We start from the raw sequence: 16,329 nt of genomic DNA on the forward strand, positions 1-16,329 counted from the left end.
CTTCAATATCTTGTCACAAGATTAAACAGCCCTAAACATCCCAACTGCCTTCCTCCACAGAGGCTCCTCTGCTTTAGCGATTTTGGGTGCTTTAGATAACCGACCCTTCGGGCCACTTGTTTTCTCTTCCAGCATACTCAATTCCCGTCCCCTGTGTTTTCAATTCAACTGAGTGAGCGTGCGAAACCCCAGATTCCGACCATCAGTCCCAATAAAAGCAGAACCCCAAGCCCACGTGATGAGCGAGCAGAAGGCAACTGAGGGCAAAGCACAAACTGACACCCCTGCCCCCACCAACCCACCCCTGCACTCCCAGGTGGGCTACGTGAGACCTTCCTCAGGCACTCCCAGCTGTCCTAAAGCTAAGGGAAGGGAAAAACAAAAGGTTCACAGATAGAGATCACAGTCCTGCAGGACGGTCTCCCCCCCTATCCTTTACCAAGGTCTTAGATATTTACAAGGAAAATGCATTCCTATCAACAGCCTAACTTCCAGAGACCCAGAGAATTTCCTGGAGCCCTAACCTCCCCCTCTCTTCCATGAGTGATGTGGGAAACTGAGGCAGAAGGGAACGGAAACAAAGTTAAATTTCTTTATGACCTGTAGCCCGCTGACAAGGGCCCGAGATAGGCAGAACGTGACATCCCTCCTGGGAACTCCCAACTGTCTTAATGTTAGTGCCTTACTAGAAGGAGAAACAACTTTAGCTTGATAACAGCCGGGCCCCCAGGATCCTGAGTCTTCTGCAGCATGTGAAAGTCCTTTGGGATGCCTCCCTTTGTCCTTCCCTCCCCCAACTCCCAAGTATGTAATTGTTACACTCGCATCCCTAGTGCGGCAGCCCTTATCGGCCCAAGGGCCCTGTCCCCGTGCTTTCATAAAACCACTTTTTTGTACCAAAGACGTCTCAAGAATTCTTTCTTGGCCATTGGCTCTGGGCCTCACCCACGTTCCAAAACCGTGTATGAGGGTTCTTCCCATGACCTCACTGTGGGGCCCCAGGGGTGCTATGTAGTTTCCGACTCATGCGAGCAATAAACCTTTATTTGTTCAGTCTCCAAATGGTTGTTGCAAACGTCAGGCATCTTGCAAACGTCCTAAGAACCCCGAGGGCCGGTCCAACCCCAAATCAGGCACTGAGAGGCTGAGACCAGCACACAACATGGCCTGAACCCCATGGTGTTCAAGGCCTCGGGCACACAGACCCCTCCTATCAGAAGTAAACCTCCCCAGATCGACCCCAAGCATCTCCCGCTCCCTGTTGACTTGGCCTCAAACAGGGCCCTGACTGCGGCAGAACAACGGAGAAGGTCATGAAGTGTTGCTGAGGGCCGGCGGGGAGGCCCTGCTCGGGGTCAGAAAGGTGCCGGCACACATCCCAGCTCTGTGCTTTCCCGCCTGGCCCACTCTGTGGACACACTTCTCCGCGGTGCTCAGTGCTTTTGAATCTTGAAAATGGGGACACGAGGACGACACAAAGACAATGCCACGCAAGTACGAAGTGTCATTACGCCACTTCAGACCTGAGGGGAGAGGTCACTGGGGCTGCGCGGGTTACTGACCCATCCCTCTCCCCATATCTTGTTCATAGCCATGTTCCTGTCGCCCTTGCTTCTGGCAAGGGTGGACCTGGAGCCAGGGCTGGGGTCATGCTGGTGCCCAGCTCTGGTCAGCGGATGAAGGACCAGGTGTTTGGCTCAGGCTTTCCCAGAGCCTCGTCCTGGCAGTGGGGTCAGCCTGTGCTGACCGGCCCTGGCTCCCCCGGACCCCGCACGGCTGTGCATCAGACCTTCTGGGCGGTTGTAAAAGGTGCCCTTTTGAAAACTGGGCGACTATCTGGGCTACGGGGCCTTGGCAGCCTGGGGAGCGGGACGGGAGGTCCCACAGGAGCTGGGACTCAGCCTGAGGGGCTGCCCCTGTGCCCCTCTGGTCGTTGCATCCTAAAGCCCTGCTCCTACCCTGAACCTCAGAGGGGACTTACCCAGGCCCAGGTTGGAGATGGTCTCGAGGTCTGTGAAGCTGCTGGCCTCCAGGATGGCCTGGGGCAGCCTCAGCGTGAAAGGCAACAAGTCTCTGTGGAGACAGGAAAGGCCAGAGGTCATGTTGGGGAGAAGGACCCGTGTGTCTGTTCCCTGGCCCCCCCACTGGCTGCTGGGGCCTCCAGGCAGACTAGAAACTTCCCTGGGGCTGAGGGGCTGAGCCCTGTGGATGAGGAAGCAACCAGTCCGATGCAGTCCTGGGCCAGCCCTGAGGGACCCGCAGAAATGGGAGACTCTTCTCCCTGGTTGCTTGTTTTCCTGTATCGTGGGAAGCCCAGGTAGCTTCCTCCAACAGTGCCCTTCTGGGTGGAGGAACCTAGCCCCTCCTGTCTGCTACCCACTGCTGCTCCACACAGAGATGGGCAGAGAGCACCCAGTCAGACTTGCTCAGTGAAGGCTACCAGTCAGCCCCTCGGGGCGCTGAGGCCCCGACCCAGACTGCGCTCTCAGCTCTCATTCCCACCTCAGGCCACCACTACCCCAATCTCTAACTTGGCAGGATGGTACCATTCAGTCCCGTGTTGCCTCAGTTTACCTGGGTGGTTGTCTGGCCTACCAGCTGGGTTTCCAGCAGCTCCTCGGTCTCTGTGTATGTTGCCATGGGCAGCAGAGTCCCTCAGCTCCTCTGGGGTCCACCCCCCATGCCCCAGGGCAGTCTCCCACACTCTCTCAGCCACCTCCTCTGTTGGTCAAGATGCTGCCGGGATGGCAGGGGACCAGCGCCAACCCGGGACCACCGCATCCAGGGCCTTCCAAGGCCTTCCAGGGCCTTCCTGGCCCCCACTCGGCCTTGTGCGCCAGCTCCTCCATTCTGCCCACCACACACCCTTCCTTTGCACTCAGGGGCCTCCCGCGCTCATTTGCTTAGAGGGTGTGTGCCTTGCTCATTCCCACCTCTCGCATCCCAGGCGACGGCATCTACTTCGATTCCACAGAGCCTCTGAGGCTGTGCCACCATGGACCACGTCCTCCTCCGTGACCTGGTTACGTGCAAGGATTTCATCTGTCCCCGCTCCCTGCCACAATAGCCAATGCACCCCTTCAACCAGGGGCCACCTCTTCTGATCCAAGGAGAAGTACCCACGGGAGGGGGTGTTTGCTGGGCAACTAGTAGGTGCCCAGGCACTGGGCTGGGTGTTTGCAGGCCTTATGTCACATGACAGTATTACTATTTTTTCTTAAGATTTATTTATTTGTTTTGCAGGGGGAGGGGCAGAGGCAGAGGGAGAAGCAGACTCCCCGCTGAGCAGGGAGCCCCGACACAGGGCTCGATCCCAGGACTCCGGGATCATGACCTGACCTGAAGTCAAGAGTCGGATGCTCAACTGACTGCACCCCCCAAGCACCCCGATATACAGTAATCAGCTATTACTATAACAGAGCACCCTTATGGGTAGGTATTAATACCTTTGTATTACTTAATTTATTACAGATCAGAATCCCATAGGGGAGCTGCTAAAAAAACAGATTCCCAGAACTGTGCACATAGGTTCCCAGGGTTGGGTCTGGGGATGGGCCAGGAATCCCTATTTTCACCAGCTTTCAAGAGGATGCTGATGGACACAGCCTGGGAATCAGAGGCCCCAAAAGCAAGGGCTATCAGTAACCATAAAAATTAAGCACCTCTCCAGGTGTGTGTGCCTGTGTGAGTGTGTGTGTGTGTGTGCCATACTTACAATCTCATATATATATAGAAATATATTCTCACACATAGATTCCCATACATATATATTCTCATACTCAGGAGAATATGTATTCTCATTCTTGTATTTTCCTGACATAATGGACTACTAAGTCCATTAAAAAGCATTCATAAAAAGAGAAATTTAAAAAATGGAATAATGCTCCAATGGAATCAGAATGAATGTTCTAACATGTTCCCCCCGCACGCTGGTGAGTCAGCTGTGTAACCTCCTAGGGTGGGACATGTCCTTCCCTAGAGGTCTCAGTTCTAGCCAGTGTCTTTGGACCAGAGTCTTTTTTGACCATGACTGCCAGTTAGAACCACATCTGGCATCCTGCTTCCTTGCCTGTGCAGTACGTGTGCACACACGCTCTCTCACACTCATACACAATCATGCGTAACTAGAGCAAGAGTTTAACAAAACAAGACTTATTTCAACGTACATGAGACACATTCTGATATTTACCGGTCTAGTTTAATTTTTCGTTTAAAAGGACAGCAGTCATGGGGCGCCTGGGTGACTCAGTCGGTTAGGCGTCTGACTCTTGGGTTTCGGCTCAGATCTGATCTCATGGGTCGTGAGATCAAGCCCCACGTTAGGCTCCATGCTCAGTGGGGAGTCTGCTTGGATAGTCTCTCCTTCTGACACACCCCCTGCTTTTGTAGCCTTGCTCTTGCTCCCTCTCAAATAAGTAAATAAAATCTTAAGAAAAAAAAAAAAAAAAAGGACAGCCGTCATGATCCAACAGATGGATGTTATGACCCCCTCTAGGGTCATAGGAGTTGGAGGTCGGTGGGTGGGGCTGAAAGTTCCAATCCTCCAAACCCGGGGTCTCCCTGTCACCAGCCCCTCCTGAGGCCACTTAGGGGCCCTGCCTGGGTCAGCTCTCAGCACAAACTCAGGGAGCACTGAAGGGGGCTCATTAGGACCAACAAAACCCACCCTATCACTTGGGAAATCCCAAAGGGTTTTAGGAGCTTTGTGTCAGGAATGGGGACAAAGACCAAACCAGATAACTTCCATGTTATACTCCACTCCCTCCTGGGCTTTACCCAGGATTGAAAAACACCACATACCAATGATACTATCTAGAGTTTATGCCAGTTCTCTCTTCCCCTGAGGGCTCAGCAACCCTGCCCAGAGGCTAACGGCCCCCCAGTTCACAAGGCTACTGACTCCTGGGCATGCTGAGAATTTGTCCTCACAATCCTTCAAGGGGGCTTAGTAGTGTTCCTGGTTTGTACGAAGTGTTCCAGAAATGACCAAGTGTGTTCATGCCTCTGTTGCTCTGGAAAGGAGCCCCAACATCTCCTTGGCCCCTCTGCTCCCCTACTCCTCTCTGCAGTGGCTGTCCCTACCCTGCTCAGTTCCTCCAACTGTTGCTGAGGCAGGGGCCTCCTCATAGTGCCTGTGTGGCTGCTGTGGCCCCGGACTGGTCTCCCCTCTCCCCTTGCCTCTATTCCACCACCTACTGCAGCTCTGCAGCTCTGCTACAGTGCATACTGATGTCACCACAGCTCCTGGGCATGGCATTCAAGGTCTCCCCTCTCATCCCCACCCATGTGTCTGGTTCTCCCCCCCGCAGCCATGCCCAAGCTTCCCACTGCCAAGTTTTTGCCTGTGCTATTTCCATTACCTAGAATTCTCTTCCTGCCCTTCCTTGCCTGGCCTCTGAAGTCACCTCTTCTACAAGAAGGCCCAGACCCTCCCATTAATGGAAGGGGAGAACTGAAGGGGAGCAGCACACACACCCTCTCACCCCAAGCCTGTACGGGGTGGGGGAGGGACGGGAAGAAGTACCCGGGGCTCAGGAGTCCAGACAAGCTTAGGTTAAATTGGCTGAGAACTCAGCTGTGCAAGAGAAATCCCCAGCCTCAGTTTCCCTGTCTGTAAGAACACACGCCAGGACCTCCGGCAAGCCCTTGCAGGGATCTTCAGGTTGGACCCCCAGCACAACCTGGGGGCAGGAGGCATCTGTCCCTTGGAGCGTAGACCAAGCCGACTCAGCAGCACAGACACCGGGTCAGTGGGAGCTGGTCTGCACCGTCGCCGCTGCCGTCCCACGCGGACCCATGGGTGCCGGTCACCCGCTCCGCCCGCCCGCCGCCCCCGCCCCCCACCCCCAGCGCAGCCTCGGTGCGGCGGCCTGCTCCCGAGGGCTGGCACCTGCGGCGTTCAGTGGCTTGTCATGGCATGCTGGAGCCTCACGGCCTGTCCCATCAGCCCCAGGGGGAGCCACAAATGCCTCCGCTTTGGGGGCACAAAAGCCCAGCCCCATTGGTAGATGACCCCGAGGTCTCGCCTATGCTCAGGAAAGCCTCTGGGGTCCTGCTGAGGCTGGGATGTCTCCTGCAATCGCGTCCTTGCTGGGCTTCTCTGCCTGCCCCATCCTGCTCCCCCTTCCTCCCCACTGTGCTCTCCTTGGGGGGCAAGTCCTCTCAACTCTTGCCCATAAGAGTACCCCTCGCTAAGCTATTACTGTGCCCCATCCCAGAGCTGCTGAGTCAGTCTCGGGGTTGGGGGAGGGAGGCAGGTGTCTATATTTTTCACTGGCCCCCCTGGGTGATATGGGACCCAGGCTGGTCTGGGAAGCCTCTCTAGTCCTCACACCAGACTACCCTCCAGCCTGGAGCATTCGGGGGAGCTCCCCAAAGCGGAACCTGTAGCTTCCTGCGTGTGGGGGGCGGGATGTTGTGGGCTGGGGGGCGTGGCGTGGCGGGGGCGGGGGCGTGGTGGGGCAGGATGTCGGGTAAGCGAATTCCTCCAATGAACGCTCTGGCGCTGTGTTGCTCCTCCTCTATCATCCCTTTGACAGGTGAGGCCACAACTGGCAGGATAGGCCAGGTGACAGCCAGGGGACAGCCTCCAGCTCCTAAACTGGGGTTCTTCCATGGCACCCCACCCCTGACACATGGCCTTGGCGCTGTCGCCAAATACAGCACGTTGACACCCAAACATATGGGCTCTGTGCCCTGTGATCTCCTTGTGGTTCCCAGAGCAGTAGAGGGCGGGCAAACAGGTACCGGCACAGAGAAACAGCCACCGGAGGCCGGACGGTTGGGAGGTGACGGTGTGAGCTTGGTGACTAGGGCTCCAGATCTTCCTGGACAGACAAAATCACTGCCCCTAGCGGACATGAAACTAGGACACCTTCCGGCTGATGGGCAGTGTGCTGTGTCTTTATCCTGCCCTTCTCCAGCACCCCTCTAACGGGCATCAGCACCCCCATTTCACAGGAGAGGAAGTTGTGCCTCAGAGAGATGAGGTAATGAGCTCAAGCTGTGGGCTCAGGGGTTATGTCATTGTTTTATTTATTCATTCAAAGCACCTGGCCTGTACCCAGCACCATGCCAGGCACGCCCGTCCGAGATAAGAACCTCTCAGAACCGGAGCGGGCCTGTCCGCCTGAGAGCTTGGCATTGCAAGGTACACCACGGCCCCGGGGTCCTCAGGGGCTTTGCCTGGCACGCCCGGAGGAACATGCTAGGTCGTCTGAATTAGCGTGCGAGGCACACAGTGGGGCGGTCGTAGCAAAGCTCACAGACCTCGGAGCTTTAAGTACCTTGAATCTCCACCCTGCCTTTAACCAGCTGCGCCCCCTGAGCAAGTTCCTTCTCTTGGTCTCAGCTTTCTCATCTGTGAAATGGGAACTGTCTGCCAGATTTATGAAGGTAATGGACAGCGCAGCACCGCTTACCGTACCCGCGAGCTCCTGACAGGTGGCCATGGCTGACAGCGACCATTGCCAGCATCACCCTTCCTGCCGGCCGGAGCCCAGGAGGGGCCCGCTAGGCAGGAGGGCTCTTCTGGGATGAGCACGGTTTTCACTGAGCGGCAGCAAGGATGGGTCTCTCCGCAGCACAGAGATGTGGGCCTGGAGCCCCGAACCCCGAGACACCCTGTCCTGCCCATCTTGTCAAGGCCCTGCAGCTTAAGCCATGACGGTGCGAAGATGTATTTTTACGTTCCTATTGACCTGAAACCAGTTCTGAGTAAACAGAGCAGCTCTGAGGGTGGCGACCAGGCACCCACCCCGCCCAGCAGTGACTTCAGAATCACAGGCTCTGTCCCACTGAAGGGTATCTGCCCTTCCTGTTGTCCCCACAGGAAGTGCCATCTGCCACCCCTGCAACAGGGTGGGTCAGGTCAGCACGGGGCTCCAGGGCATCCTGGAAGCTGGGGTGAGGGGCAGTGATCCAGGGGGCAGGGGGTGATGGGGGTGGGGTCCTGCGAGGCCAGCCTAAGGGAGCCTCAGAGCCCACTCCTCCCCTCATGGTTACCAGGGCAAAGCCAGGGACTGTCCCCTCTCTCTGCACCCTCTGGGCTGCACCTTTCCTTCTGGGGGCCTCCCCGGGACCCTCACCCCCACCCCAGGGTTCAGGGATGTCTGTTGCACTCTGATGCCCCTCCGTGGGTCAGGCGTACTCACCTACTGACACAGTAGAATGCGATCAGTCTGAAGATGTCCTCAAACACAAGAACCGAGCCTTCCAAGTACAATACTGTGGAGAGATGACAAAAGCCTTGGGTGAATGTTCCTGCCAGAGAGGAGGCTCTCTGAGGGTTGGGGGCCATGACTGCCATCTTCACGGTGGGTCCCGGCACCTGCTACAGGGCCTGGCATCTGCAGTTTCATACATATCAGCTGCCAATCTGACCACAGGGGAGCAGGAACCAACCTTCTAAGGTGTTATTCCACTGAGATTTGGGGGGATTATTACAGCAATTGGTGTTGTCTTTAATCTACAGTCATCATTTGGGGGCAAAATGACACAGACAACTCTAGATTGTACGAGCAGAATCAAACATCTAATGGATCAGGGTTGTCTCGGCCTGACAAGGAGCTATGAGGCACCAACAGGAGGCAAGTTGCCCAGATCAGTCTTGGCTTCCAGGAGATACAGCAATGCCAGCCGAGGGCCACTGGCCCTTCTCCCAAGAATGCTTGGGCCTATGAGAACCTTCCTTGATTCGGCTGCATGGGTAACCCAAGAGTGAGGGTGACCCCGATAATTTCCAGCTCTGACAACAAAGAGGGACCAATGCATTTGGCCAAGGTCCCATCCCATGGTGGATATGGCTCGTCGGAGGGGCAGGCAGGGTGCTGGACTGTGCCTGAAAGGGGAACATGGTGCCACACTCTGCTCGGGACCCTCAGGGCAAGGGGCCGAGAGAAGCTACCTGAGTTGGTTGAGGTCCACTGCCCATCTTGGCTGCCATCCACCCTCATGACGCCTGTCACCCCAGGGCACCATATGCCCAACAGGGGACGCCCACAGTGAACGGTCTTTGGCATCAGAAGCACCGAAAAACTAAGTGTGTCACATTTCAGTTCTAGTTTCCTCAGGTTCTTCTCGCATCCATGCGACAGAAGGAAAGGTGGGACCTGGATCCAACCAGGAGCTCAGCTCCTCCAGCTGCAAAAGGAGGAAGCCTTTCCCACCCTAAACACACCCGCATCTCGCTGACAGCAAGCTGTCCTGTTTTCGGAGCCCAGGACAGTGTTTTGCTGCACTGGTGCTCTGTGAGAGGGGCACACACGAACTGAAATGTCTTGTTCCAACAGCTTTATTTTTATATTTGCCTTCTTTCAACATACTAGACACTCTGCTCAACAGTTAACATGATTTTTTAAAAAGAAGTTCACATTCATCATCTATTTATGGCAAAGAAATAATGGTTTCCCATTAGGATAGCTATAAACACTTTAAAAGGGAGTTTAAAGAAAAATGCTAAGTAGATTATAGGACCCGTGGTACTCGGAAAAGTCAGAAATGTCAGTCCAAAGAATGACCATTCTCTGTGAATAGCGGCGGGGCAGTCCACAGCGCCACCTAGTGCTGGCATTTGGTACATCGCTGACTTTCTCAAGAAGCGAGGGACCACGGAGCCTGGGACCAAAAAGACATCCTGTAGCCTCAAGAGGTAGGGAGAGCTCCGTCTATAAAGTGGGATCCCTGATGGCAGGGTTAGAAGTGACGCCCGCAGGAAGCCAAGACTAGCACACTGGGAGGGAGGGCTCAGTAGCAGCTTTAAGATAAAGTCAGCCACGCCCCCTTCTGTGCCTCCTGATCCTTTCTGTGAAGCCATTTTCCTTAACCTCAGTTTACCAACCGTCTTCTTGCTGGGCAGCAGCTGGGGTGCAGGCACCAGAGCTCATTCCTTTTGGGGCCCAGAACCCAGCACAGGTGTATACATTGTCAACTTTGTGCTGTTAAACTTGCGGATTTATAAAATTGTGAGCCACAGTGAAAGCTCTGGGTTTCTATTTAACTTGACCTCTTCTGCCCCAGCCCCAGGTACCTTCCACATCTCCCACACTATCCATACACAGATGGTGGCAAAGGCTTCCCATCACCCCACGGACCAGCTGGGGGAGCTCGCGCTTGCCAGGGCCAGGGTGTGGCCCAAATCTGAGTCTCCCCCCAGGACCCAGCACAACGGGGTGCAGTTTGGGAGATTGATACATGTTTATTAAATAGCCATCTGGGAGGGAGACATAAGAGGTCTGGGGGCACTTGGGTGGGGACCTTAGGCCTCCCACTGCATGGATCGTTAGCCCTTCCCTGCAGGAGTCCACAGGGACCCCTCAGACTTGGGGGAACCCTCACAGACAGCCTTCCACCATTCTGGAGCCTGGGCTAATGCACATCGGTAAGGGACAATCCTTTGTCCCCATGAGTGATGGGCGGGCTGTGCTCCCAGGACTGTCCTGGGTTCTGTGCAGTTCTGGCCTAGTGGCTTGGTGTGGGTGCCCGGGCCCAGTGGCCTGACTGTGGGCATGCCTCCGTCGTCTTTTTATTTATCCTCTCTGTGCCTGGGTTTCTTCAGCTGTACAACAGGGATAATAAAGTAGCCCCCTATTACAGGTTGAACTGCATTCTCTCCAGAAGATACGATGAACTCCTAACCCCTGGTACGTGTGAATGTGACCTCATTTGGAAACAGGATCTTTGCAGAAGTCACCCAGTGAACGTGCTGTCAGACTGGATTGGGGTGAACCCTACATTCCATGAATGGTGTCCTTATAAAAACATGAAGACATGGAGACACACACACAGGGGAAGCCATGTAAGACACAGGAGTGAGGCCTCTGTAGGGCAAGCAACACCAGAGTGCTGGTTGTCACCAGCACCTGGGAGAGAGGGGTGGAACGGATCCTCCCTGATCTGCAGACAGAACCCACCTGCGCCACACCTCAATTCCAGATTTCTGGCCTCTACAACTGCAAGAATCAGTGTGTGTTGCTTTAGGCCACCCAGCCTGTGTGACTTTGTCCCAGTGGCCCTGGGAAACTCATGTGCCCGCTCATAAGCAAAACCCATCCACCAGAGCTTCCAGAAGGGTTCACAGCATGGTCAGCCAGCGAGGGTACAGGATTACTAAACCCTAACTTGAAACAAGCAAGCTGAGGGATGACTGGGTGGCTCAGTCAGTGAAGTGTCTGCTTTTGGCTCAGGTCATGATCCCAAGGGCGTGGAATAGAGCCCAGTGTCAGGCTCCTTACTCAGCAGGGAACCTGCTTCTCCCTCTCCCTGTGCCTTCCGCCTCAGCTTGTGCTCTCTCTCTCTCTGACAAATAAATAAATAAAATCTTAAAAACAAACAAACAGTAAGCTAGTCACGGTGTGAGGTAGGGCTGGAGATGGAAGGATTTTTTGTGGCTTTGCCTGGCATTATTTTCTAGGGCTCCTCAGTAGAAAGCTTGTCCCTTGGTGGAGGTGAGGGGGGGTGCGTGAGGGATGGGGGAGGGGTTTTCCTCACTTGGTCCCATCAACACAGTCCACATTCCACCCTCCAGGTGCTCGCTCATGCTCTTTCTCCGTGGACAAGGATCCCTCTTGACACAATTTAGCTTTTTAACTGCCTTATGGGTACAACTCATAGCACTAAGTACAAATATTCTCAGACCTATGGTGAGGGATGGACCACTATGAAGGCACCAAAACCCTGCGGACAGAGCACCCTAAGTGGGTGAATTGTAGGATATTGAATATAATAATAAGTAACTCTCAGTAAAGCCATTATTTAATAAAAAAGAAAAGAAGCCCATACACCAAGAGTTGACTGAATTTCACTGCCTGTAGTATGTTTTTCTGGGATTTTTTTATAATGGGCATCTATGATTTCAGTAGGCAAAGAAACTGTCAAGTGTCTCTACATTTTTCTCTAATCTTCTAAAATTCTCCGTAAAATACTTTCTAAAGCTGATTGGTTGCCAGTGTCCTCTCAGCTGAGGCCGCTTCAGAGGCCACTCACAGCCCTGCCAGGCACAGCCTACGAGGCCCCCATGGCCTCCAACACTGAGGGGACCACGCTCTCCCTTACTCTGCGAAGCCAGAAAGAGCCTCTTCAGAAAGAGCCTCAGGAATGCCTGGTGGGCACTCTGCCCTTGGCTGCCGCCCAAGGGAGCTGTGGCCGGAGCCCAGCTAGGGAACCCCCCCCAACAAAGATGTTGGTTCCAACCGGTCACCTTGGACAAGCGCCAGCAGTGAGCCTCCCGCTGGACGGTCTCTGGGGTCCTCAGCTGCAGCCTCAGTGGGCACATGTCAGGCCCTGTCTAATGCATTTCTCACTCAAAGTGTAAAACAGGAGAAGGGGTCCCCATTGGTCACACCTGGCCCAGAGGTGACAACAGGTGACGATGACAAGACACCGCTTCTGCTTCAGGAAAAGGAAATCTTTTACCTGACGACTCACCACCAATGCTGATATGGGACAGCATAGAGATGCCACGTCCTTGCACACCGGCTGGCTGCTGCCATTTACAACCTCAATGTCAAGGTGAAATAGTCACAAAGACCAGAAAACTGGTAGATCTTTTTTTCTTTCTTTCTTTCTTTAAAGAAATCCTGTTCAATTGACATTGGCTTTTTCCACTTAGCATAATTTCCTCCAGGGTCCTCCAAGTTGCTGAGTGAACCAATAGCCTGCTCCTTTTCACTGCTGAGGACTATTTTTCGGGCCGGGCAGGCCAGTTTGCTTGGCAATTCACCCAGTTTCCAGTTTTTTAAAAGATTTTATTTATTTATTTGACAGAGAGATAGAGAGAGAGAGCAAGCATGTGAGTGTGCATGAGTGCGGCACAAGGAGAAGCAGACTCCCGCTGAGCAGGGAGCCTGACTCAATTCCAGGACCCCCAGATCATGACCTGAGCTGAAGGCAGGTGCACAGAACCACCGAGGAGCCCCTCCAGTGTTTAGTTGTTAGGTGCAAAGCTGCTGTGGACATTTGTGTACAAGTTTCTATGTGAATGTACATCTTCCTTTCTCTAGGTTTCCCAAGAGAACAATCACTGGGAATATGGTAAAGTCTAACATCACGTTTCAAAGAAACTGCCAAACCATTTTCCCGAGTGTCTGTACCATTTTACATCCCCCCAGCAATGTGGTAGGGACCCAGTTTCTCCTCGTGCTCGCCAGCATGGCGTTTTCGTTATTTTCTATTTTAGCCATTCTGATTGGTGTAGAATGAGATCTCATGGCTGTTTTAATTTGAATTTCGAAAGGAGAGGAGACATCCTTTCATGTGATTATTTGCCATCTGTATATCTTCTTTGGAGAAATGTCTGTTCATGTCTTTTGCCCATTTTCTAACTGGACAGTTTTATTCTGTTTTTTTTTTTTTTTTTTTTTTTTAAATATTGAGGGTTTTTTAAATTGCTTTATTAAGAGATCATTTGTGAATGATACCGTCCAATTTGCCAATTTGAAGCGCACAATTCAATGGTCTTAGGCATGGAGGCACGTAAAAAGTTGTGCAACCCTCACCACAATGAATTTTAGAACATTTTTTCATTATCCCAGAAAAGAGACCCTGTACCCACCAGGAGTCACTCTCCAGCCCTTCCTCTCTCATGGCCCCCAGCAACCACTAATCTATGTTCTGTCTTTATGGATTTGCCTGTTCTAGACATTTTGTGTAAGTGGACTGATACCGTGTGTTGCCTGGCTTTTTCTACCTAGCACAATGTTTTCAAGGATTGTCCATGTGGTAGGATGGGTCCATGCTTCAGTCTTCTTTATGGCTGTATAAAATTCTATTGTTTGGATGGACCACATTTTGTTCACCCATTCATCACTGATGGGTGTTTGGGCTGTCTCCATTTTTTGGCTACCACAAATACTACTGCCGCAAACATGTGTGTACCCGTTTTTGTGCGGACATACACTTTCATTTCTGTTTAGTACAGACTCAGACTCAGTGGAATTCGGGGTCATACAGTAACTCCGTATGTTTAAGAAACTGCCAATTGTTTTCTAAGTGACTACACCATTTTACTCTCTGCTTGCAGCATACGAGGGTTCCAACTTCTCCACTCCAATCCTTTTTGATTACAACCATCCTGGTGTGGATGAAGCGGTATCTCATTATGGTTTTTGGTCTGCATTTCCATGATGATGGGTGATGCTAGCCTTTCTCTTTGTGCTTACTAGCCTTTCGTGTAACTTCTTTGGAGAAGTACCTATTTAAGTTCTCGGCCCACTTTTCAATCAGATTGTTTATTGTTTTGTTTCAAAGGGCTCAATTAGAGTTCCTCTGTAGCTAGGACATTTTCATTATGTACTCATTTATCAACAAATATTTATTGTGCTCATCATGTTGATAAAAAAGGGTAGATGGATATAGAAATTGAGTGCAAGCCTCCCAGTAGAAGGATGGCAGGGAATTTGCCAATGGTCTGGCCATAGGACCTACCTAGGACATCCCACCGAAGGATAGAGATTCAAACAACCAGCTCCTTCTCTTTTGATGATTTAAAATTTGGTGGGGGTGGGGATGGGAGAGGTGTAACTGATTTTACCTTACAGAAAATCTTGCATGAAGCAAGGCCTCAGTATGTGTGTTTATAGAACGAGCATTGTCTAGATGAGAACTGCCCCAGGAGAAAAGGGTCCCCAGAGGGATGCAGGAAGGACCATGGGCTTGTAGGAGAGGCAGAGTCTATAGAACTCTCCCAGGGCTCATCCTTGGAGAGAAAAAGCCATCACTCCCAGTTGTTGGGGGGGGGGGTCCAGGAAGTGGCCCTACTCCAATGCTTTATGTGACACTGAGCCAACCTTCCCTGAACCCTATCACCTAGAATGGTTGGAAGACAGATTTTTTTTTTAATATTGAAGTATTATTTTATGATTTATGATATATTTTTTAATTTTTTATTTTTTATAAACATATATTTTTATCCCCAGGGGTACAGGTCTGTGAATCACCAGGTTTACACACTTCACAGCACTCACCAAAGCACATACCCTCCCCAATGTCCATAGCCCCACCCCCCTTCTCCCAACCCCTCTCCCCCCAGCAACCCTGTTTGTTTTGTGAGATTAAGAGTCACTTATAGTTTGTCTCCCTCCCAATCCCATCTTGTTTCATTGATTCTTCTCCTACCCACTTAAGCCCCCATGTTGCATCACCACTTCCTCATATCAGGGAGATCATATGATAGTTGTCTTTCTCTGCTTGACTTATTTCGCTAAGCATGATACGCTCTAGTTCCATCCATGTTGTCGCAAATGGCAAGATTTCATTTCTTTTGATGGCTGCATAGTATTCCATTGTGTATATATACCACATCTTCTTGATCCATTCATCTGTTGATGGACATCTAGATTCTTTCCATAGTTTGGCTATTGTGGACATTGCTGCTATAAACATTTGGGTGCACGTGCCCCTTCGGATCACTACGTTTGTATCTTTAGGGTAAATACCCAGTACTGCAATTGCTGGGTCATAGGGCAGTTCTATTTTCAACATTTTGAGGAACCTCCATGCTGTTTTCCAGAGTGGTTGCACCAGCTTGCATTCCCACCAACAGTGTAGGAGGGTTCCCCTTGGAAGACAGATCTTAATGGATTCTCATCCCACTTCCTAATGTACCTGGGTCCCCAACTGGAAAGGCCAGAGGTGCAGACCCTGAAAATAAAAATCCATGGCGTCAAGAAGCTGGGGAGTGGTTCCCAGCTGGAAGCAGGAGGGAGAGTCAGCAGCAGGCGTGGTAGGTGTGGCCAGGCCCACCCATCCAGGGGCCTCCTGTCCCTCTTGGCTCCTTCCCCTCTTGGGAGGTCACAGGTGCCTTCTGGCTGCCGGGAGCCATAGTATGGTTGTCATGGGAACCCCCACCTGGCCCTTGTGTGGCTGAGGTGGGAAGAGGACTGTTTCCTGTCCAAAGGCCCAATTTTCTGCAGTAGATGAAAATGAACTCCCCTGCTCCCAGGACTGAAAGTGGGGGAAAACAGCAATTTCTCAGTCTGGGGGGACCCCGACATTCCAGGCCTAGCTCCGGCATCCCCTTGCTTCCAGATGACGCTACAGAGGGCAGCTGCCTCACCTGTGAAATGGGAGAACAGCCCTCTCCCTGCCAAGGAAGGGTGCTGCTTGACTGGGGCTTCTGGAATGGCTGGCTCCAGCAGGAGAAGCTGCCAGACCAGGGTGCAGACAATCTCACGCCGGGCAGCACCTGTGTTCTCTAGGCAGCCCTTCTGCCCGACCGTACAAGGACTGGAACACAGAGTGGTGCAAACTTTCGGCCCTGCTCCAGGCAAAGCCTAAACGTGGACCATACTGGCCAGGCATGGGCTCCTGGTTCCAGCAGCCACAGGCCCAGAG

General features: G+C 52.5%; 1 protein-coding gene across 2 annotated transcripts in view; it reads right to left on the reverse strand.

The window, feature by feature from the left end:
- The window catches only part of RIN3 (Ras and Rab interactor 3), a 115,838-nt gene that overhangs the window by 35,865 nt on the left and 63,644 nt on the right, over positions 1-16,329 (reverse strand). For both annotated transcript variants that reach the window (XM_045071081.1, XM_004739334.3), the window contains exons 4-5: positions 8,154-8,226; positions 1,982-2,073 (exon numbers count right to left, since the gene is read on the reverse strand). In XM_045071081.1, the coding sequence (XP_044927016.1) occupies positions 1,982-2,073; positions 8,154-8,226 (165 nt within the window). The remainder of the gene's footprint in view (positions 1-1,981; positions 2,074-8,153; positions 8,227-16,329) is intronic.

Source organism: Mustela putorius, unplaced genomic scaffold (assembly GCF_011764305.1).
Source record: "Mustela putorius furo isolate JIRA1106 unplaced genomic scaffold, ASM1176430v1.1 tig00000129_pilon_pilon_pilon, whole genome shotgun sequence".
NCBI classification, from domain to species: Eukaryota; Metazoa; Chordata; class Mammalia; order Carnivora; family Mustelidae; genus Mustela; species Mustela putorius.